Source organism: Rattus norvegicus, chromosome 9 (genome assembly GCF_036323735.1).
Source record: "Rattus norvegicus strain BN/NHsdMcwi chromosome 9, GRCr8, whole genome shotgun sequence".
NCBI lineage: Eukaryota > Metazoa > Chordata > Mammalia > Rodentia > Muridae > Rattus > Rattus norvegicus.
Genome location: NC_086027.1, coordinates 34074261 through 34098076, shown reverse-complemented (window position 1 = coordinate 34098076; position 23816 = coordinate 34074261). Strand labels below are relative to the sequence as shown.

The window sequence follows — 23816 nt, the reverse complement described above, 5'->3', positions numbered from 1 at the left end:
GTTCGCATATCTGTCCAGCCTTGGCATTGTCCAAATAGTCCATCCATCTCTGCAAACCTTAATCCAAGTTCATTTCTAAAGCTAGGTTAAGACTCACAGATGATATTAGGGTTGGGGTCCAGATTCCAACACTCTTGTCTTTATTTTGCTGGGCCGTTGAGAAAGACTAAGTCTTTGAACACATCTCCAGATCACTTAGAATGGTACAAGTTTTGATTTTTATAAACTGAATTATTTTTACAATTTGGTAGTATTAAGCATCTAGGCTAATTTTTGCTAACAAGTTTGAATCTTCATTAAGCTGTCTAGTCAGTGACTGGGAACAGAGCAGGAAGCTCTGCACTGCCTCAGAACCAAGAGAAATTGGCCAACATGACTTGGTACACTGAGAACATATTCATTTATTAAATTGTGTGCTTGGAGATAAACATTATGAAGGACACAAAAATATTATTTAGGACCACATATGTGCTTTAAAATGCTTTTAGCAATAAGTGTTATAGCACTCGAAAAGGTAACAAGTTTTTTTTTCTGACCTAATCCATCATATAATAACATATAACATGTGAAAGGATCCAAACACTAATTGATATTTTTACACACAGAGATGAGAGGATAGAGATTTTTAAAGAGAAGTAATGGGACAAACACAAGGGTCAGACCTATGCAGAGGAGAACCCACATTAGCTGGGGCAGAGTACTCAGCAGGACTTTTCTCAGTATGAACTCAGGAATTTCAATACTTTGAGTGTGACCATCAAAGATTTTTCCTCAGTGGATAGAGATGGTAAGAAGTGGGCAGCTCATTTTTGAAGCTCATTTCATGAAGATTCAGTTGAGCATGCGTGCCTGATACTTCAGGCCGGGAGCTATTACAGTGGGCTTCAAGAAGGATTGCATGCTGGGCTATGACCATGCATCCTAAGGTATCTGCCAAATAGAACTAAATTCTTCTCCTCCATCCACAACCTCTCCAGCTGCTGTTCTATTTTCTTCTCCTCTCTATACAAAACTCAGAACAGTGTCTGTACCCAGTCTCCAGTTTCTCTCCTCACTTTCTCTTGAATCCTTTCCAACTGAGTTTTCATTCCAGTGGGCTAGCAGCTCTTGGATTCATTCACTGGTCTCTCCAACCAACAGTCAACTGTCAGTCTCTGCCTCACGTGACCTATCCAGCCTTTGAAACAACTCTTGTTACATCCACATTAAATAAGTTTCTCCTCAACTCTTGAGAAACAACAGCCACCTGTTTCACTCATCAATCATATTCTCTTCCTTTTTTAAATAAGTCTTCCTCATTGTGTCCATAATCCCCGCTCCCTCAGAAGTAAGCCTTCAATACCACACTTATGACTTGATTTCACAGCTTTCATAATTCATAAGTGTTCGCAACTTCCAGAGTTCAGTTCTTGAATCATTCTGCCCCTTAAACTCCAGGAACTCACACCTAACTGCCTGCCCAGCATCTTCTCTTAGATGCCTCATGATGTGGTCTCTGCAACCATTGAGGCTACCTCTCATTTCCTGTTCTAGTCATCCTGCTTTGCAAGGGAACCTTAAATATCAGGCAATACCAACACCTGTCCCTTGTCATTCATGTTCCCTCTTCCGGGAATAATCTTTTCTGAGATATCTACAGCCTCAAGTCCTTTAGGCTATCCCAAAAGTGTTTACTTCTGAATGAGTCCTACTTCAACTTTCCACTTTGTTTTCCCTGGCAACATTTATGATTTCCTGGTATACTGCTAACAATTCAGCCCCTCCTGTGTCTCTCCCCAGAATGCAAGCTCTATTCGAACATTAGCTTTTGTGTTTCTTCATTACCTAAAGATTGCCTGTAACTTAAAAAATAGTTGTTGACTATTAATGACAGGACACAAGAACTACACACTGCTTAAGTCGCTACAACCGTAATGTCTTACATTTTTCAAACAACAGAAATGCTGACCATGACATCCAAACTTATTTTCCCGGGTTATTGTGCATGATGTGTGCACTGTATTCACATTTGTAGGCTAATGAGACTCAATGCTACAGAGTAAAGAAGACTGATAGCTCTTCCATCAACAGTTCTGGCATTTTCCTCTGAATCTGACGAGAAGAAATCAGAGTAAGGCATCAGAGATACACTCCTCAAGGCATGAAATCTGTCACGTCCTACGTTGATTTATTGGGAGTACACACAGGTAAAGAGAAGAAAGATTTGAGTTATGTATGGAGAAAGCCACGCAAATTTTCATCCTCCCTCCAACAAGACCAAACTCCCAACATGCATCCCTGAAAGGGGAGAAAGGTTAACTCTGTTTTCTAATAGAGCTGTACCAAGTAAGTCTCCTAGGCGATCAGGCGGACAACAAACACTAAAGAAGCTGTCATAAAATAACATGCCTGCATGGTAAGCTGCCAGGAAACCACGATTCGTGGCGGGATAAATGGCCATCCTAAAATACAGGCACAAGGAGAATGGGAAACTAGAAATTTATGGCTTTAAAATCACAAGTAACAAACTTACAGACATGCATAGGGAAAATATATATATATATATATAAAATGCACCGAGCCCAGTAAATAACTATAAATGATGAGAATGTGTTTGAATGGTGGACCACATGAACACCCTCAAAAGCTTCTGGAAATTGGTTTCTTTTTCCAATTTAGAAAGAGAGGGGACACGTGATAGGATAGATGGATAGATGGGCAAAGGCACAAAGGACCACAGTGTGGGTCTCTTAGCGTCAGTGATCCATCAAATGCCTAGGTTCCATTTTTATTACGCAGTTCTTATACCTACCTCTGATGACTGACAATGCCCGCAGAAAGGACACTTGGCTTTTGACTTACTTACTAAAGAAAGGCAAGTGTTGAGCCTGTAACAAATGTCCAATCAATAGAAAGTCTAGAAGATTCAAATTAACCCAATCATACTCAGAAAATACTAAAAAAAAAGTATATTAACCCAATCACACTCAGAAAGTACTTTTAAAAATGTGCATGCCTTTCTGGTTTTGGACTATTTCATGTTATTTTTTTTAACTCAAAAATTCTTAGAAAGTGACACAGAGAATCTGCTGTCTCCAAACTGAGGGATAGGTTTCTTATTAGTATGGCTTTTCTGCTGCTCGTGATATATGCATATCAGCAGTCATTACCCTTTAAGACCTTAAGGGTGCTCCCAGAGACTAAACCACCATCCAAAGAGCACACATGAACAGACCCATGCCTCCAGCCCCATATGTAACAGAGGGCACCAATGGGAGGAGAAGCCCTTGGTCCTGCCAAGTGTAGGGGAATGTCAGGGTGGGGAGGCAGGAAGGGGGGTGGTTGGGGAGGGGGGAACACCCTCATAGAAGAAGGAGGAAGGGATGGGATATGGGGTTTATGAACAGGAAACAAGGAAAGGGAATAGCATTTGAAATGCAAATAAGCAATATCCAATTAAAAAAATACCTTAAGGGAAAAGTCTAGGTGGTAGTAGGCTTCAATAATTCCCAACAAATTCAGTTTTTTCAGGCAAATTGATGAAAAGCCTGAAAGGACAAGCTATGAGGTAAAAACAGAGGTCTAGAGGTCTAGGACAAATCATGGGCACATGAACTTTAACGACTTGTGTTGACTGCTTTAATTTTGAAGAACACAAGGTAATATGAGAAGTTTTTAAAAGTTTGGAAAGGAGGGGCTGGGGATTTAGCTCAGTGGTAGAGCGCTTACCTAGGAAGCGCAAGGCCCTGGGTTCGGTCCCCAGCTCTGAAAAAAAGAACCAAAAAAAAAAAAAGTTTGGAAAGGAATAAATTGAATAGATTCTATGTATATGTGCTTGCCTATGTGCTTGCACATATATATATATATACATACATATATATATACATACATATATATATATATATATATATATATATGGCGCATTTTTTTTCTTTTTCTTTTTTTCGGAGCTGGGGACCGAACCCAGGGCCTTGTGTTTGCTAGGCAAGCGCTCTACCACTGAGCTAAATCCCCAACCCCCATATAGCGCATTTTTTAGGGGGAAGGCACACATTTTATGGGTGTGGTGTTTCACTTGAGAGGCAGAGACAGTGAGTTCCTTGACTTTGTATTCCTAGCATATAAGCACTCAAGAGAACTGTACTAGATAAATAAACAAGCAGGATTAGTGCTTAGGGACATGATTTATACTCCTCAGTCTTCCTTTATTTCTTAATATTTAATTTATTAGTGCCAAAGAAAAAATTCTGAAAAAAAAACAACATGCAAACCATAAATGCCTTCACAATTAAGAATAATAAAAGGGATTACAAGAAAAGGTGTGTTCTTATACACGTACCTTCCTTTCTTCCTTCCTTCCTTTCTCCCTCCTTTCTTTTGATTTATTTTTATTATTTTGATCTATATACCAGGCTGACCTCAAATTCACAGAGACCCACCTGCCTCTTCCTCTCAAATGAGCCACCACACCCATAAAATGCATGCTTCCCCCCCCCAAAAGAAAGCTGGCTAAAATTAAAGAAAATAAAGTAAATTACAAATGTAATACCTAATGCTGTTTCTTACAACCCAGTAAGCCCAGTTAAGAAAGCTTACTTTACTGAGTAAGTGAAAATGGGTTACCTGAACAAAATTGTTATAAAGATCAGAAAATTAGATGCAAGGGACTTTGACAACTTCAAATTGTTTTTATCAAAGGCACTAAGATTATTTTATAGAGAATACATGGGCTTCTCCTTTTTAGTTTTCTTTTAGAGAAGAAGAGGAGGAAGAGGAAGGCAAAAGGGAAGAAGAGGAGAAGCTGTGGGGGGAGACAGGGAAAGAGCATTAGCAAAAAAGTTGACCTTGGCATTGTCATGCTGATGCCTTGAATGGAGGAAGGATTTTTCTGGCCTATAGCTTCTATCCATTATCAATGCTATCAATGGTACCACATCACCCCGACCACCATCCATTGTTGAACTTTATGGAGATTTTGGCTCAGATCTCATTTGTTTTCGGGAAGGAGTCAAGGGTCTACAATCAATTCTGGAAGGGAAAAGAATTGTCCGTGCCTATACAAGATCCTTTTAACACTAGTCACAACATCATGACTTAGCAAAGCTCCTCACTATATATACGACAAGCACAGTGTAAAACCAGATGGTAGCTTCCCAGCTGCACGCCTACACAAGGAAACGGCACAAACTTGCCTGCACTGTGCTGTGAGACTGGACTTATCAGAACATCTACAACCAGCTACGGCATATTAGTAAAGTAATATTGAGAATTTGTCTCTCTGGAAACAAAGCAATTTAAAGGCAACTTTGCTAGCACCCAGAATGCAGACTTATATGGTCTTGAATGGTTTTTAAGGTCAATGAACCCCTTTTTCTAACAACTAACACTCAGCACATTTTCGAGGCGCTAAGAACTCCTCTCTCGTGCCCGTGTCCAGAAATGTCTCGGCATTGCAGAGGCTGTATTCTCTGAAAAACCACTCCAGGGCCATGGCAAAGTTCCTGCCGCACAGAATTTGAGCATTTCACAACAGTGGCCACATCAGCTCTCTAACCCAGCCGCTTGAAGTGTCATGACTCATTAGACGGAGAAATATTTTCTCGAGAGTCTACAAGCCAGAGCAGTAATATGGCAGCTGCAAATTGCTTCCTGCCTATCACAGAATATAGAAATTTCACACCAACTTTCACACTAATCATAACTCTTCCTGTAAAGACAAGTTATTTGAACAGTTCCATTACTGAGGTCCTGATAACCTTTTTTTCCCCCAAAGAAGTCCACAGAAACAATTCAAAACCACTGTATCACCTTTGCCAACCTCTCTGACCTAGGTTTTGTGACTAGAAGGTTATAGCTCCATACAGTAGGAGAGATGGGTTAGCACCAACAGTTTATTTATATTGGATGTTATCCCCTTCTGTTTCCTTAAAAGAATACTTGCCCTTTAAGGTTATGTTCTTAAATTACCGTCCAAATGCTATAAAATCCTCTTAAAGAATTGCCAGAAGGTACTATCTGATACAATAATGGCATCATTACGATAATCTTTACTTTCATATCAATAGATTTCTACAGTGAAATAATGAATAGAGCTTGAGAATTCTTTACTTCAGTCAGGAGAGATGGCTCAGGGGTTAAAAGCCTGCTGAGGATAGAAAATCGGTCCCCAACATCCACATCAAGTGACTCACAATCATTTGTAACTCTAGCACGAGGGAATCCAATGTCCTCTTCTGGTCTCCAAGGACACTACACTTATGTGCCCTGACACAAATACACAACACTAAAAATAAAAATCGTTTTAAAAATTATTTTCTTCTACCCTATCGCATAAAGCCTGGTTCTAAATAAATAGATATCATACCACCTATATAATTTTTATTCTTGCTCATCAAAGACCATCTGACTTCCAGACTTTGCTTCTTACCATCTTCAGCTCTAATCCTTCACCCACAAACACATCATTTACATCCACACGTATTACTGAAATCAACGAGTCTCTAGACTGTTGAATACACCCTAATTATTTACTTAGTCATCCTTTATACTGCCGTCCCTTCTTTTGCCAATTCAAATTCTCCCCTTTCAAAATGTGTTGCTTCCAAAACCTCATGGACTCCTTGACACCTGTATTCATGATTTATCTCTAATCTTACGTTAAAGTTTGGGATTAATTGTAAATATATGATACATGCTGCACTAGTGTGGGTTTCCTTGTAAGTCATCTCGATGACTTCTGGATGCTCCAGGTGGTGTAGAGCACCTTCTAAGTCGACCTTGACTTTAATACTATCTTCTTAGCTAAAGTTCTGTGCTCCACACAGCACTCACAACTGACAGTGAAAACTTTTTGAATGAGTGATGTATTTAATAAACTTTACAAAGTGAGTAACTATCTATTGTATGCACTATACCCATTATATACTATATCCATTGTGTGCACTATATCCATTGCATGCACTATATCCATTGTGTACACTATATCCACTGTATACACTATATTTATTGTATACACTATATCCACTGTATACACTATATCCATTATATAACTATATCCATTATATGCACTATATCCATTGTATACACTATATCCATTGTATACACTATATCCATTGTATACACTATATCCATTGTATACACTATATCCATTGTATGCACTATATCCACTGTATGCACTATATCCATTGTATACACTATATCCACTGTATGCACTATATCCATTGTATAACTATATCCATTGTATGCACTATATCCATTGTATAACTGTATCCATTGTATGCACTATATCCATTGTATACACTATATCCACTGTATGCACTATATGCATTGTATGCACTATATCCATTGTATACACTATATCCACTGTATGCACTATATCCATTGTATACACTATATCCACTGTATGCACTATATCCATTGTATACACTATATCCATTGTATACACTATATCCATTGTATACACTATATCCACTGTATGCACTATATCCATTGTATAACTATATCCACTGTATGCACTATATCCATTGTATAACTATATCCATTGTATGCACTATAGCTGATGGTCAAAGATGCCTTGGGTGCTGACATTTAGCCATGCAGGTTTGTTTTCCATTGCTATTGTGGTGGTAGCTTGCGATTTTTATACTTACGGGAACAGAAACCTGAGGATTGTCCACAAGTTTTCCCAGCACAGCAAAGCCATCAGCATCGATCTGGGCTCTCGGCTTTATAGGTAAGGAATCGATCTGGATGCAGTCAATAAAAAGAGTAGCTCTTGTTCTCTCCACGCCAATCATGAGCTTATGCCAACGGGAGTCAAACAAGGACTGCAAATTCAAGAAGGCTGCCGTTTGGAGACTCCCGTCCAGTCCCTTGTATGAAAACGCGACAGACTTTGTTTGGCCATTTATCTTCACGCCAACTTGCTCCCTCCCTGAGGAATCCTGGATCTGCCAAATGTTCCATTGCTTTTCAAGTGTGCTTCCAGTCATCCGGAAAGTAGTTAAAAAGGAATATTCTTCAGGCAGTCCACTGGGATACAAATGCCTGAGAAGAGTTTGAAAATAATAAATATAAACCTTCTTTTCTGTGCTTATACACATTCACCATTTTCCTGTGTCTGTATTATTTTGAATCCTAGTCCTGCAGAAGGGCTACAGTGCGAAGAAAACTATGCAGCATCTGTTCTTTGATGATAACTTATATGAACTTTCCCAGTTCAATCACTCATATATATTAAAGCTCCACCTTAAAATACATATTTTAAAAACACCTCCCTTACAGCTAGTGAAGGCTACCAACAATATTGCCATTTATTCTACCCAAAGCACCACCATTCTGCAACACCATCTCAGGCAAAAAAACAAAACAACAACAACAAAAAAAAAAACAACAGCAACAACAACAACAAAAAGCCATACTCTTGCAATGTTCTGGGCAACAGTTTCTTCGAAAATGAAAAAGGGTATTATTTAAAGTCTAAATTGACTCTACTAGCTTACAAAACCATTTAATTACAGTAGTTTTTAATTTTTTTACATATGTGAAAATTATTTGCTATTTTCATAATTGCAGGGCTACTCTTAAGAATTGTATTCTAGACCCACAGAAACATTTTGGAAATTGGTAACCAACTACACCAAATGTATGCAAGGGCTCCTTCCCACTAAGAAGGTCTGCCCCGAGGGTTTCAAAGTATGATAGTCAAGAAGCGGCTGTTTTGTGTTTGTTACTGGATAGGGAGCCATGCACAACCGACTCTTCTTTCTCTACTCCGATTCCATCTTGCTTCAGTCTACCAAGTAAGGTTGACAGTGTTGCTACTCCTTCACTGCATTGAATGAAAGCTAAAACTAGCAGAGTCCCTAAGACAATCCTTCTTTATCTTTCCTTATCTGTAGATCTTGTCTTGAAGCAAGTTCTTGGGGAAACTTTTGCCTGTGAAATGTGTTTGCTAAATAAGAAACCAATTAGGCATTCAGAAAGACCCAGACCTTCCTTCAGGTCAAACTTTTGAATTTAGTTCCCTTCTCACAAATGATGAAGAAAAAGAAGATTAGAAGAAAGATTCCAATGGGTACTGATTTCATCTATGACATTTAGTGAATTGAAGCATTGTATACACCCACACATATGCACACACACTTTTGTAAAAGTATACAGAGGGTTTTAAAAACAAGGGGGGAAAACTGCCCAAAGTCCTCCTTTTCCACAATAGAACTAACCACATCACTCCAGGTCTTAAATATACTTTTAGTTTCTCCATTGGTTTGTAACACTTCTTTTGATTTTGTGGGGGTTTTTTTGTAACTATATTAATTCCAAAATAATCTCTACAAAAAGAAGCTAAAGTTTTCATTTATAGATGTACTCATTTGGAACACTCATAGAATATACCATTCTTAAAGGCACTGTCACACCAAGGGTACCTGCGTGTGTATCTCTCTCTCCACACCTATGAAGATCATATACAAATGTAACTATGACTAATATGTTAATCTTTTAGAGTAGACAAGTATGTTAATAGGATAAGAAAGGAAAATGCTTCATTGTCCATATGAATAGAATATACAGATTTGTGTGTACCAAAGACTGTTAAATGTCTCTGAATCCTAATCCACAGAACGGGCAGCCTAGTGTATTATTAAACACGTAAGAGTCCATTCTTGAAAATATTCTATGCCTATCAATAAGCAAACCTGAGTGCATACATAATTTAAAAGGAGTTGTGTCTATAAATGATTTATTGTATTCCAATCTTCATGAAGTACCTTAAGTGGGGAACCATACGGGTTTGAATAAAAGATTCAAAAGTCTTTGCACCTTGAAGTATTTGTTTATGACCTTAATACCGAGAAAGCTAGGGTCTGTGTTGCAAAACAAAGCAAGCATAACGTGTTTGTAGATGGTAGTTAAGAATGGGAAGCTATAATGCCTTTTAAAAAGATTAAAAGGAAGCATAATCATGTCTCTTAATTCTTCATAATTATGAAGATAAATAACTAAAATTATGATTATCAAGCATTAATTTTTGTAGCATATTTTTTCTCCCATGAAGATCCTATGTGTTTTTTTCACTATCTCAGGGGTCTAGATTCTCTAGGATGAAGACTCATTAAAAACAAGTGTTTCTGTTCCCTGAGAAGGAGTCCAATTGTCCGTTTTTTGTCATCTAGCTTTTGCATAAGTAGTTTAAAAGGAAAGGATCAAATTCCATAGTATATATGGACCACATTTTCTTTACTCATTCCTTGGTCAAAGGGCATTTCCAAACAAATGATTGTCTCCCTTTCCCGGCCATTGTGAGCGCCATGGCAGCGAACACTGAGGGGCATGAATCTGCCCTTTGGTCATATACTGAGGAGTGGTACCACTGCACCATACAGCAGATCTAGTCTTTGTTTGTGAAAGAATGAAATCTCCAGATAAATTACGAAAGTAGACAATAAAACTCAGGCTCTATTGCTTGTGGTTCTTAGCTCTGAATCGCTAAATGTGAGCATATAACCTCAAGTAACTGCAAGAACCAGAGAAGTAAGGAGGGACCATGGTGGTGGAGGCACGGTGAGAAGGGTCTCCTGAGAGAGGGTGATGACATAATACAGGTGATATCAAGAGGAACGGGGCGGGGGGGACATGGAGTATATCTGTGGAGAGGGATAGAAAAAATACAGTGGGGAGGAATAACACTAAAGATGTTGGAGAAAACCACAGAGAATCACATTACATTATTTTTTACTTAAAATTACATAAAATATACTTACATAAAACTGGGAATAGTTCTACCTCAAGACCCAGCTATACATTCCTGGGCATACACCCAAAAGATGCTCTACCATCCCACAAGGACACATGCTCCACTATGTTCGTAGGAACTCTGTTTGTAATAACTAGAAGCTAGAAACAACCTAGATGTTCCTCAACTGAAGAATGGATACAGAAAATGTGGTACATCTACACAATGGAGTGCTATTCAGCTATTAATAACAAAGACATCATGAATTTTGCAGGCAAATGGATGGATCTTGAGGAAATCATCCTGAGTGAGAGAACCAAGTCTCAAAAGGACATGCATGATATGTACTCACTTATAGGTGGATAGTAACCTTAAAATACAGGATACCCATGCTACACTCCACAGGCCCAAAGAAGCTAAGCAAGAAGGAAGGCAGAGTGAGGATGCTTGAATATCAGTTACAAGTGGGAATAAAATGGTCATAAAAGGCAGATGGAGTGAGGGAGTTAGTGTCGTTTATGAGAAACTTCCTTTGAGTCGTTGAGGGGAGTCAGGAGACTTTCTAAACAATATCACTATTGCCTGTGCTCTCTGTTTCATTCAAGAATTTGAAGACCAGTCTCTATGGCTGAAGACAACACACACTTTAGACACGGAACTTGGAGGAATCAAACTGGGTCTGACCTGGAAGCCTACACCCCAAGGACGAGCTCTTATAGTATCCAACACCTTCTGCAAGCTGCCTTGGAGAAAAGAAGTCAATAGTCCTGCGTAGTTGTTATGCCTGTGGACTACATCATGGACCAGCATGGCAATATATTTCAAAGGCAACTTATTGACATCTAATTGGATTTAAGGTCTGCTTACGGGCTGTGGAATGCACAAGACCGATACATCTACAAGGCAACCCTACGCGTAAGGTTCAGCAGTCTTCACAGACCAGGGCCAGGATAACTGCTAAGAGATGTGCCTTGTAAACGACAAGAAAGCTGCACCCGTGACATCTCAGCAATATGGTTGCCTAAACAAGACCAATGACAACACCAGTTGACATGCCATCACGAATAGAGGAAATCTCACAAGGTTCCATGCTAGATGAAGAGACAAAGACGATTAGTGACTCTGGAGAGAGGGAGAACCCACTTCTCCCAAGGAAGGGTTTACTAACTGGCTACCAAGTAGCAAGCCCGTGTGTGTGTGTGTGTGTGTGTGTGTGTGTGTGTGTGTGTGTGTGTGTATACATAACAAAGAATAAGAGGACATGGATTTGAGAGGGAGCAGGGGAGAAACAGGATGAGTTGGTAGAAAAAGAAAAGAAAAATGATGTAAAAATGCTCTTTAAATAAGAATTTTTAAATAAATAAAAAGAAAGAATCCATTAAGAAGGCTCTCCTGCCTGCTCTGTTCTCTTCAGGTAAGGGTGAATACTTATCCAGTCTCCAGTGTTCAGGCTTCGTCTAAGCACTCTACAGTTATTAATATTTTCCCTATATAGTAACCTTTTGACATAGTTCTCCCTTCTATCTCTAATTCTTAACTGACCAAACAGAGGCTTAAATAGCTTGTTCCAAGCCAGCCAGGGTTGAGGGTGAAAGGCAGAAACGGAGAATGACTGAGAACAGTGTATAAAAACAAGCATGGAGTCACGTAACGGAGTGTGAGCTAGCCTAAAAACAAGTAAGATAGAAATAAATGTTCCTCGGGGGAAAGAGAGAAAGAAAAGAAGGCTTCGCTATGTACTAGAAAGCCACATGACTCGGCACTCTGGCTTTACTTCCCTTTTCATTTCCTTCCTCTTGCCCCCGGCTTTCCTCCATCATTTCCTAGTAAGTTCAGTGATTGATGACATTAGCTACGACCTGTGCGTATTACTTAATTGAGGGCTCTCAGCACTTAGAGGAAAACAGCAGAAAGGATGTAGAGGAGTATACCACCCCCCGTCAGTCTGTCTCTGAACTAAGGTTAATGCCAGCCCAACTATGTTTCAACTCACAGAAAAGAAGTTATTTTGAAATATATTTTACAGGCCAGCTAGTATTTCCTTAAGTGAAAATACCATCTAAGCAATGAAATAAATGAATACATAAATAGAGCCAGTTTCTGCAATCGTAACTATCCTAATTAGCATTATCTGACAACTTCATACAGCCTAGAGTCCCCTGAGGAGGGCGTCTCAACAGAGGGACTACCTAAACCCGATCAGTCTGCAGGCGATGTCTGTGGGAAATTGTCTTGACTTTGTTAACTGATCCAGAAGAGTGTGCCTACCTCAGGCAGCACCATTCCTTAGACAGGTGGTCCTGAGCTATGTAAGAAAGCTCACTAAGCATGAGCCTGTGAGCCAGGAAGTAGCATTCCTCCACGCTGTCTGCTTGACATTTTGCTTGAGTTCCTGCCCTAATTTTCCTGGGTCGATTACCCAGAAGGGTAAGGCAAATAAATCCTTTCCTTCCCAAAGCTGCTTTTGGTTGGAACCGTTTATCATAGCAACAGAAACAAGACTCGAAGGATGATTTTAATCTTTCTAGATATGAGTGCAGGTCCAGGCTCAGTAGTCAGAGGCACAACTACCTCCAAAACCATGCTGCCTGGCTCTCAGTATGCTGCTGCCTGACTTTTAGCACACCCAGTTAACATCAAGCCTTTAAACTTGCTTACGTGAGCAAACTAACTTATGAGAATTCTATTTCCTCCTGCGCCAAAGAAGAGAGGCGATGTCCCTTCGAACAATGTTATGAGGTTGAGAGCAATGTTACTAAATACACAAGAAAACTACAATGATCCACTCTTGAACTACACATACAGCTTAAAAATGTGAATTTCTACTTTCTGTTTTAATATTTATATAAGATTCTTGAAAAAAATTCAAGAAATACACAAATTTTGTGGCATATCCTTTCACTATTGCAGTTAATCGTTTTTTCCTATACAACTTAATGTCCATTAAAGGTATAAATCTTTTTATCTACCAAAGGAATGTTAGTTCTATTTTCACAATGCATTAAAGCACTTTATATGCAACATTCACAAATATGCATACATGAAATGAAAGCACATTTCAGGAGAAGAAATGAGATGGAATTTGAAGATGATACCAACAGAGTACATGACAGACATGTATGAAGATTCCATGATGAATCCATTAGTTTGCACAATGAACTTAACACTAATAATAAAACCCCCAAAACATATAATAATCATATCAACCACATGGCATGTTGATGATCCAAGACCTAGATCAGCGAAGAGCTTGTCATCCCATTGACATAATTCATTCAGCTGGCGTATACCACAGAACTTCAGCCATGAAGAATTTATGAATTGATTCTATGAAAGTGGAAATAATCAAGTAAAAGAGGCATGTGTGACCCTGCCAGTGTTCCTTTTGCAATCATTTCCATTTTGTTCATTGGGCGTCATCCAGGACCTAAGACTGCATGTGTGGTTCTCTTTCAGCACCAGGACACTTGAACAGCTCCTCTGTGAGCCTCCAAAACCACATCGTCTGTGGCTTCTTGTTAAATTTATGTCTCACTTCTGCCACTGCTCACAGAGAGTCCTTTCAGTCAAAACCAGACAAATTCCAGAAAAACAGAAAGCAAAATTCTAAGAACATGTCCTGAATTGATGTATAATAGTCTCAGAGGTGTTTTTACTCTTGGAATGGAAAGGAAATTACAAACCTAACATGAAGAGAGGCATTCAGATGCTAAGGATTGATAGGTGAACACATTCATTTTGGTTTTTTAATTTTGTTTTAGCAGTTCTGGTGACTTAACCCATTGGCTAAAGCATTCAAGGTAAGTGACCTACCACTGAGCTGGACCCCAAGGCCTTTATCTTAAAATAAAATAATCCAAGAAATATCAAAGAGTAAAATATATTCCCTTAACATTGAATAGACGTAAACATTTCTGAACGCACTCAAAGAAGATAATTAGAGTCTTTCTGATAGGTTACCTTGTTGGAATCCTGAAGTCTACATTACTTCCCAGCTTGTAAGCCACTTGTAACGCTGTGGACCCCACCACCCTCTGGATAGTCCTTCGAGATGCAGCCTTCTCAATTTGGAACTGAGAAATCAGGTCAAATCCTATAGAAAGGGAATAGAAGAGGGAAAGGTTGAAAATGAGACCGGTTCTATCCCTTTCTGAAATAGACTATGTCTGGAAACTGCATCTCCAGGATGATACGGTGCTACTCACCTGGCAAGTCATCCTGGCCAATCCTGATCTTGGGACACAGTTCACTTCCACCATGAGAAACAGAATTGGCAGGAAATCCTGCAAAAGCAATACCATGTCATCCATACAGTGACACAGTGTTACACAAGTTTGCTTCTAAGCCATTTGTTTGTCTTGAACTCAATGCCTGGATGATCAGAATCCATTGACCCTCAGCTTCTCCAGGAAGGATGCAAGGTGTGGAAGTAGAATGCTAATTTAGGATGGAGGAATGTTTCTACCTGGAGGAGTTGGGGATTTGTTCCATTTGGAACCAGAGCTGCACAGTGTCCTGGATGGCACAGGATCAGAAGCCTGTTTGGAAAACTTCTGGTGGCTTGGGCTAGAAATATTCCTTAAATATCACCAACTCTAAATTTGCAATGACATTACAGTGTCAGCCTTGAGCCAGTTCCATGGGACTCCCAGACAAGTACAGTTCTCGGGAAATTGTCACCACCAGAGATGAGTTCTTATAACTGCCAGACCCTCTTCTACCTTGATAAGACTCTTAGACTTCACACACACACACACACACACACACACACACACACACACACACACATACACACACACACACATACACACACACACACACACACACACACACACACACACACACAGCTTCAGTACAAAGCTGGGTTTTGCCCTACCCATTCAAGTACATCAAATGTTTTCTTTTTATCCTCCTGATTTCAGTGTTTGGGGAAAACCCATTCATCTACCCCATTCATCCATACGTCCATGTAGTCACTCAATGTTTGCCCTCACCATCTGAAAGAAGCACCATGTCCAGCGCTAGGAAAAGCACAGCTATCCTTCCTGCCTACCAGCTTACAGTTGAGACTCTCTTTCCAGGCTCAACATTGAGCATAGAACCAACTGTCCAAACATCCCCCCAAGGTAAGTCGAAGAGGGAAAGCGTGAAGGACCATTGGAAGCACAGCCTTCACTCAACCACAGCCCTGCCCCATCACAACCCTGCCTGCTTCTCCACACTCCATAAACCGTGGGTCTTACTTGCACGACGCTTAGGAGTTGCAGATACACAGGGTCCCAGAAAACTGCATGCAAAGAAGAAAAGTGGAATTTTCCTGAAGAGGAGAAAGAGAGAGAAAAAAAATGAGGCAAACAGGAATCTCTTCAGATGGAACTCCTTTCATATTTTAAACCTGCCAATTCTGGCTGATGGAGGCAACCAAATCCCAAGGCATACGCACTACTGGTTTTTATTCGCATATTGAAAGTTCACTTGGGAATTCTTCAGATAAACGCGTTCCTGACTTGGTGTCTCGCCATTTCATTTTCTACACGACCCTTGCCTCTGCTTTCTTTTCTCTTTGTACTTTTGCCTCTCTTTCCATAGCTGCCTCTTCTTTTTCTATTTCAGGTGCTTACGTACTTGCTGTATTGTCTCATCTGACTCTCCGCTGGTCCTCACTGTCTCTCACCTCCCCCCTTATGTTACCAATACTGCAAAAATCCTTGCCCATCTCCCTCCACAGGCATGAGCTTACCAGAAGTTCTTCATTTTCCCAGTGGGTTCTCTTGGGTTTATAAGAGTCACCATGAGGGGGTTGGAGGGGAGTCCCTACTCCCCAACACCCCTTCTCTATCCTTCTCTGGCTCTGAGATTTGGCCCCAAGCTTGCTCCTTCTTGCCCCTCTTAGGGCTAAAAGCAAAAAGAGTGAACTGATGGCATGTAATAACTCTTTAAGCTGAAGCAAAGGAAAGGGGTGGAGAGAAACAGCCAGTAAGCCCAGGCCCAGCCAGGGGTGTGCCTGGCTTAAAGCTAACAAGGTTACTGAAGGAGGGATTGAATGGGAAAAGTCTTGCTGGGAAGAAAAAAAACCAGGATGTGGGGAATTTCACCAGAGAAATGCAGCAAGCTACTATGGGAATACAGTGCAGGCTTTTAGAACAGCTATAGGGCACAGTAGAGGCTTTGAGAGCTGTTATAAGGCCACAGTGGAGGCTTTCAGAGGCCACAGGATCAAGCAAAGAGCTGCCTATTCTGAGACAGAGGTGTGGGGGCTCCCACCTAGTCAACCTAGGTTTAAACCCACTTCTGCCTTAGCGGTTATATGATCTAGAGCAGCATAATTAGTCTCCCCATATTTAACTACCTTATCTATAAAACGGGACGAAAGAGTTCCTTAACAGCAGTTCCTGGGGGGGACTCAAATAAGATCAGCAGAGACAAAGGATCTCCTGCCAAACTCATCCCTGGACATTCTTTTTTTTTTTTTTTTTTTTGGGAATTTTTTTTTCTTTTTTTTTCTTTTTTTTTTTTTTTTTTTTTTTTTTATTAACTTGAGTATTTCTTATATACATTTCAAGTGTTATTCCCTTTCCCGGTTTCCGGACAAACATCACCCTCCCCCCTCCCCTTCCTTATGGGTGTTCCCCTCCCAAACCTCCCCCCATTGCCACCCTCCCCGCATAGTCTAGTTCACTGGGGGTTCAGTCTTAGCAGGACCCAGGGCTTCCCCTTCCACTGGTGCTCTTACTAGGATATTCATTGCTACCTATGGGGACAGAGTCCAGGGTCAGTCCATGTATAGTATTTAGGTAGTGGCTTAGTCCCTGGAAGCTCTGGTTGCTTGACATTGTTGTACTTTTGGGGTCTCGAGCACCTTCAAGCTCTTCCAGTTCTTTCTCTGATTCCTTCAACGGGGGACCTATTCTCAGTTCAGTGGTTTGCTGCTGGCATTCGCCTCTGTATTTGCTGTATTCTGGCTGTGTCTCTCAGGAGCGATCTACATCCGGCTCCTGTCGGTCTGCACTTCTTTGCTTCATCCATCTTGTCTAATTGGGTGGCTGTATATGTATGGGCCACCTGTGGGGCAGGCTCTGAATGGGTGTTCCTTCAGTCTCTGTTTTAATCTTTGCCTCTCCCTTCCCTGCCAAGGGTATTCTTTTTCCTCATTTAAAGAAGGAGTGAAGCATTCACATTTTGATCATCCGTCTTGAGTTTCCTTTGTTCTAGGGATCTAGGGTAATTCAAGCATTTGGGCTAATAGCCACTTATCAATGAGTGCATACCATGTATGTCTTTCTGTGAGTGGGTTAGCTCACTCAGGATGATATTTTCCAGTTCCAACCATTTGCCTACGAATTTCATAAACTCGTTGTTTTTGATAGCTGAGTAATATTCCATTGTGTAGATGTACCACATTTTCTGTATCCATTCCTCTGTTGAAGGGCAACTGGGTTCTTTCCAGTTTCTGGCTATTATAAATAAGGCTGCGATGAACATAGTGGAGCACGTGTCTCTTTTATATGTTGAGGCATCTTTTGGGTATATGCCCAAGAGAGGTATGGCTGGATCCTCAGGCAGTTCAATGTCCAATTTTCTGAGGAATCTCCAGACTGATTTCCAGAATGGTTTTACCAGTCTGCAATCCCACCAACAATGGAGGAGTGTTCCTCTTTCTCCACATCCTCGCCAGCATCTGCTGTCACCTGAGTTTTTGATCTTAGCCATTCTCACTGGTGTGAGGTGAAATCTCAGGGTTGTTTTGATTTGCATTTCCCTTATGACTAAAGATGTTGAACATTTCTTTAGGTGTTTCTCAGCCATTCGGCATTCCTCAGCTGTGAATTCTTTGTTTAGCTCTGAACCCCATTTTTTAATAGGGTTATTTGTTTCCCTGCGGTCTAACTTCTTGAGTTCTTTGTATATTTTGGATATAAGGCCTCTATCTGTTATAGGATTGGTAAAGATCTTTTCCCAATCTGTTGGTTGCCGTTTTGTCCTAACCACAGTGTCCTTTGCCTTACAGAAGCTTTGCAGTTTTATGAGATCCCATTTGTCGATTCTTGATCTTAGAGCATAAGCCATTGGTGTTTTGTTCAGGAAATTTTTTCCAGTGCCCATGTGTTCCAGATGCTTCCCTAGTTTTTCTTCTATTAGTTTGAGTGTGTCTGGTTTGATGTGGAGGTCCTTGATCCACTTGGACTTAAGCTTTGTACAGGGTGATAAGCATGGATCGATCTGCATTCTTCTACATGTTGCCCTCCAGTTGAACCAGCACCATTTGCTGAAAATGCTATCTTTTTTCCATTGGATGGTTTTGGCTCCTTTGTCAAAAATCAAGTGACCATAGGTGTGTGGGTTCATTTCTGGGTCTTCAATTCTATTCCATTGGTCTATCTGTCTGTCTCTGTACCAATACCATGCAGTTTTTATCACTATTGCTCTGTAATACTGCTTGAGTTCAGGGATAGTGATTCCCCCTGAAGTCCTCTTATTGTTGAGGATAGCTTTAGCTATCCTGGGTTTTTTGTTATTCCAGATGAATTTGCAAATTGTTCTGTCTAATTCTTTGAAGAATTGGATTGGTATTTTGATGGGGATTGCATTGAATCTGTAGATTGCTTTTGGTAAAATGGCCATTTTTACTATATTAATCCTGCCAATCCATGAGCATGGGAGATCTTTCCATCTTCTGAGGTCTTCTTCAATTTCTTTCCTCCGTGTCTTGAAGTTCTTATTGTACAGATCTTTTACTTGCTTGGTTAAAGTCACACCGAGGTACTTTATATTATTTGGGTCTATTATGAAGGGTGTCGTTTCCCTAGTTTCTTTCTCGGCTTGTTTCTCTTTTGTATAGAGGAAGGCAACTGATTTATTTGAGTTAATTTTATACCCAGCCACTTTGCTGAAGTTGTTTATCAGCTTTAGTAGTTCTCTGGTGGAACTTTTGGGATCACTTAAATATACTATCATGTCGTCTGCAAATAGTGATATTTTGACCTCTTCTTTTCCGATCTGTATCCCCTTGATCTCCTTTTGTTGTCTGATTGCTCTGGCTAGAACTTCAAGAACTATATTGAATAAGTAGGGAGAGAGTGGGCAGCCTTGTCTAGTCCCTGATTTTAGTGGGATTGCTTCAAGTTTCTCTCCATTTAGTTTAATGTTAGCAACTGGTTTGCTGTATATGGCTTTTACTATGTTTAGGTATGGGCCTTGAATACCTATTCTTTCCAGGACTTTTATCATGAAGGGGTGTTGAATTTTGTCAAATGCTTTCTCAGCATCTAATGAAATGATCATGTGGTTCTGTTCTTTCAGTTTGTTTATATGATGGATCACGTTGATGGTTTTCCTTATATTAAACCATCCCTGCATGCCTGGGATGAAGCCTACTTGATCATGGTGGATGATTGTTTTGATGTGCTCTTGAATTCGGTTTGCCAGAATTTTATTGAGTATTTTTGCGTCGATATTCATAAGGGAAATTGGTCTGAAGTTCTCTTTCTTTGTTGGGTCTTTGTGTGGTTTAGGTATAAGAGTAATTGTGGCTTCATAGAAGGAATTCGGTAGGGCTCCATCTGTTTCAATTTTGTGGAATAGTTTGGATAATATTGGTATAAGGTCTTCTATGAAGGTTTGATAGAATTCTGCACTAAACCCGTCTGGACCTGGGCTCTTTTTGGTTGGGAGACCTTTAATGACTGCTTCTATTTCCTTAGGAGTTATGGGGTTGTTTAACTGGTTTATCTGTTCCTGATTTAATTTCGATACCTGGTATCTGTCTAGGAAATTGTCCATTTCCTGAAGATTTTCAAGTTTTGTTGAATATAGGTTTTTATAGTAAGATCTGATGATTTTTTGAATTTCCTCTGAATCTGTAGTTATGTCTCCCTTTTCATTTCTGATTTTGTTAATTTGGACGCACTCTCTGTGTCCTCTCGTTAGTCTGGCTAAGGGTTTATCTATCTTGTTGATTTTCTCAAAGAACCAACTTTTGGTTCTGTTGATTCTTTCTATGGTCCTTTTTGTTTCTACTTGATTGATTTCAGCTCTGAGTTTGATTATTTCCTGCCTTCTACTCCTCCTGGGTGTATTTGCTTCTTTTTGTTCTAGAGCTTTTAGGTGTGCTGTCAAGCTGCTGACATATGCTCTTTCCTGTTTCTTTCTGCAGGCACTCAGCGCTATGAGTTTTCCTCTTAGCACAGCTTTCATTGTGTCCCATAAGTTTGGGTATGTTGTACCTTCATTTTCATTAAATTCTAAAAAGTTTTTAATTTCTTTCTTTATTTCTTCCTTGACCAGGTTATCATTGAGTAGAGCATTGTTCAATTTCCACGTATATGTGGGCATTCTTCCCTTATTGTTATTGAAGACCAGTTTTAGGCCGTGGTGGTCCGATAGCACGCATGGGATTATTTCTATCTTTCTGTACCTGTTGAGGCCCGTTTTTTGACCAATTATATGGTCAATTTTGGAGAAAGTACCATGAGGAGCTGAGAAGAAGGTATATCCTTTTGCTTTAGGATAGAATGTTCTATAAATATCCGTTAAGTCCATTTGGCTCATGACTTCTCTTAGTCTGTCTACATCTCTGTTTAATTTCTGTTTCCATGATCTGTCCATTGATGAGAGTGGGGTGTTGAAATCTCCCACTATTATTGTGTGAGGTGCAATGTGTGTTTTGAGCTTTAGTAAGGTTTCTTTTACATATGTAGGTGCCCTTGTATTTGGGGCATAGATATTTAGGATTGAGAGTTCATCTTGGTGGATTTTTCCTTTGATGAATATGAAGTGTCCTTCCTTATCTTTTTTGATGACTTTTAGTTGAAAATTGATTTTATTTGATATTAGAATGGCTACTCCAGCTTTCTTCTTCTGACCATTTGCTTGGAAAATTGTTTTCCAGCCTTTCACTCTGAGGTAATGTCTGTCTTTGTCTCTGAGGTGTGTTTCCTGTAGGCAGCAGAATGCAGGGTCCTCGTTGCGTATCCAGTTTGTTAATCTATGTCTTTTTATTGGGGAGTTGAGGCCATTGATATTGAGAGATATTAAGGAATAGTGATTATTGCTTCCCGTTATATTCATATTTGGAAGTGAGGTTATGATTGTGTGCTTTCATTCTCTTTGTTTTGTTGCCAAGATGATTAGTTTCTTGCTTCTAGGGTATAGCTTGCCTCCTTATGTTGGGCTTTACCCTTTATTATCCTTTGTAGTGCTGGATTTGTAGAAAGATATTGTGTAAATTTGGTTTTGTCATGGAATATCTTGGTTTCTCCATCTATGTTAATTGAGAGTTTTGCAGGATACAGTAACCTGGGCTGGCATTTGTGTTCTCTTAGGGTCTGTATGACATCTGTCCAGGATCTTCTGGCCTTCATAGTTTCTGGCGAAAAGTCTGGTGTGATTCTGATAGGTCTCCCTTTATATGTTATTTGACCTTTTTCCCTTACTGCTTTTAATATTCTTTCTTTATTTTGTGCGTTTGGTGTTTTGACAATTATGTGACGGGAGGTGTTTCTTTTCTGGTCCAATCTATTTGGAGTTCTGTAGGCTTCTTGTATGCCTATGGGTATCTCTTTTTTTAGGTTAGGGAAGTTTTCTTCTATGATTTTGTTGAAGATATTTACTGGTCCTTTGAGCTGGGAGTCTTCACTCTCTTCTATACCTATTACCCTTAGGTTTGATCTTCTCATTGAGTCCTGGATTTCCTGTATGTTTTGGACCAGTAGCTTTTTCCGCTTTACATTATCTTTGACAGTTGAGTCAATGATTTCTATAGAATCTTCTGCTCCCGAGATTCTCTCTTCCATCTCTTGAATTCTGTTGGTGAAGCTTGTATCTACAGCTCCTTGTCTTTTCTTTTGATTTTCTATGTCCAGGGTTGTTTCCATGTGTTCTTTCTTGATTGCTTCTATTTCCATTTTTAATTCCTTCAACTGTTTGATTGTGTTTTCCTGGAATTCTTTCAGGGATTTTTGCGATTCCTCTCTGTAGGCTTCTACTTGTTCTCTAAGGGAGTTCTTTATGTCTTTCTTGAAGTCCTCCAGCATCATGATCAAATATGATTTTGAAACTAGGTCTTGCTTTTCTGGTGTGTTTGGATATTCCGTGTTTGCTTTGGTGGGAGTATTGGGCTCCGATGATGCCATGTAGTCTTGGTTTCTGTTGCTTGGGTTCCTGTGCTTGCCTCTCGCCATCAGATTATCTCTAGTGTTACTTTGTTCTGCTATTTCTGACTGTGGCTAGACTGTCCTATAACCTGTGTGTCAGGAGTGCTGTAGACCTGTTTTCCTGTTTTCTTTCACCCAGTTATGGGGACAGAGTGTTCTGCTTTCGGGCGTGTAGTTTTTCCTCTCTACAGGTCTTCAGCTGTTCCTGTGGGCCTGTGTCTTGAGTTCACCAGGCAGGTTTCTTGCAGGGGAAAAATTGGTCCTACCTGTGGTTCCAAGGCTCAAGTTTGCTCGTGGGGTACTGCCTAAGTCCTCTCTGCTGTGGCAGCAACCGGGAAAATCTGTGCCGCTCCTTCCGGGAGCCTCCGTGCACCAGGGTTCCAGATGACGTTTGGTGTTTTCCTCTGGCGTCTGGATGTGCACAGAGTGCAGTCTCTTCTGGTTTCCCAGGCGTGTCCGCCTCTCTGAAGGTTCAGCTCTCCCTCCCACGGGATTTGGGTGCAGAGAACTGTTTATCCGGTCTGTTTCCTTCAGGTTCCGGCAGTGTCTCAGGCGCAGGGGTCCTGCCGCTCCCGGGCCCTCCCCTACGGGAACCCAGAGGCCTTATACAGTTGCCTCTTGGGCCAGGGATGTGGGCAGGGGTGGGCAGTGTTGGTGGTCTCCTCCGCCCTGCAGCCTCAGGAGTGCCCACCTGATCAGGCGGTGGGGTCTCTCTCCCACGGGGTTTGGGAGCCGAGAGCTGCTGCGGTCCGGGATCCGCCGGTGTGGGACTTCCGATAAACACAGGAAGTGCCCGGCCTTAGAGGAATTTTGCCTCTGTGTGTCCTGAGTTCACCAGGCAGGTTTCTTGCAAGGGAAAAGTTGGTCCTACCTGCAGTTCCAAGGCTCAAGTTTGCTCGTGGGGTACTGCCTAAGTCCTCTCCGCTGTGGCAGCAACCGGGAAGATCTGC

The 23816-nt window shown here is 40.5% G+C and overlaps 1 protein-coding gene across 1 annotated transcript in view; it reads right to left on the bottom strand.

Moving 5' to 3' along the window:
- Col9a1 (collagen type IX alpha 1 chain) overlaps positions 1–16713 on the bottom strand; it is an 83189-nt gene extending 66476 nt beyond the window's left edge. The window contains 5 exon segments of the mRNA NM_001100842.1: positions 7629–8025; positions 14675–14807; positions 14920–14997; positions 15958–16031; positions 16455–16713. Coding sequence (NP_001094312.1) covers positions 7629–8025; positions 14675–14807; positions 14920–14997; positions 15958–16031; positions 16455–16507 — 735 coding nt within the window. The 5' untranslated portion in view covers positions 16508–16713.
- Positions 16714–23816: the final 7103 nt, after the last annotated feature.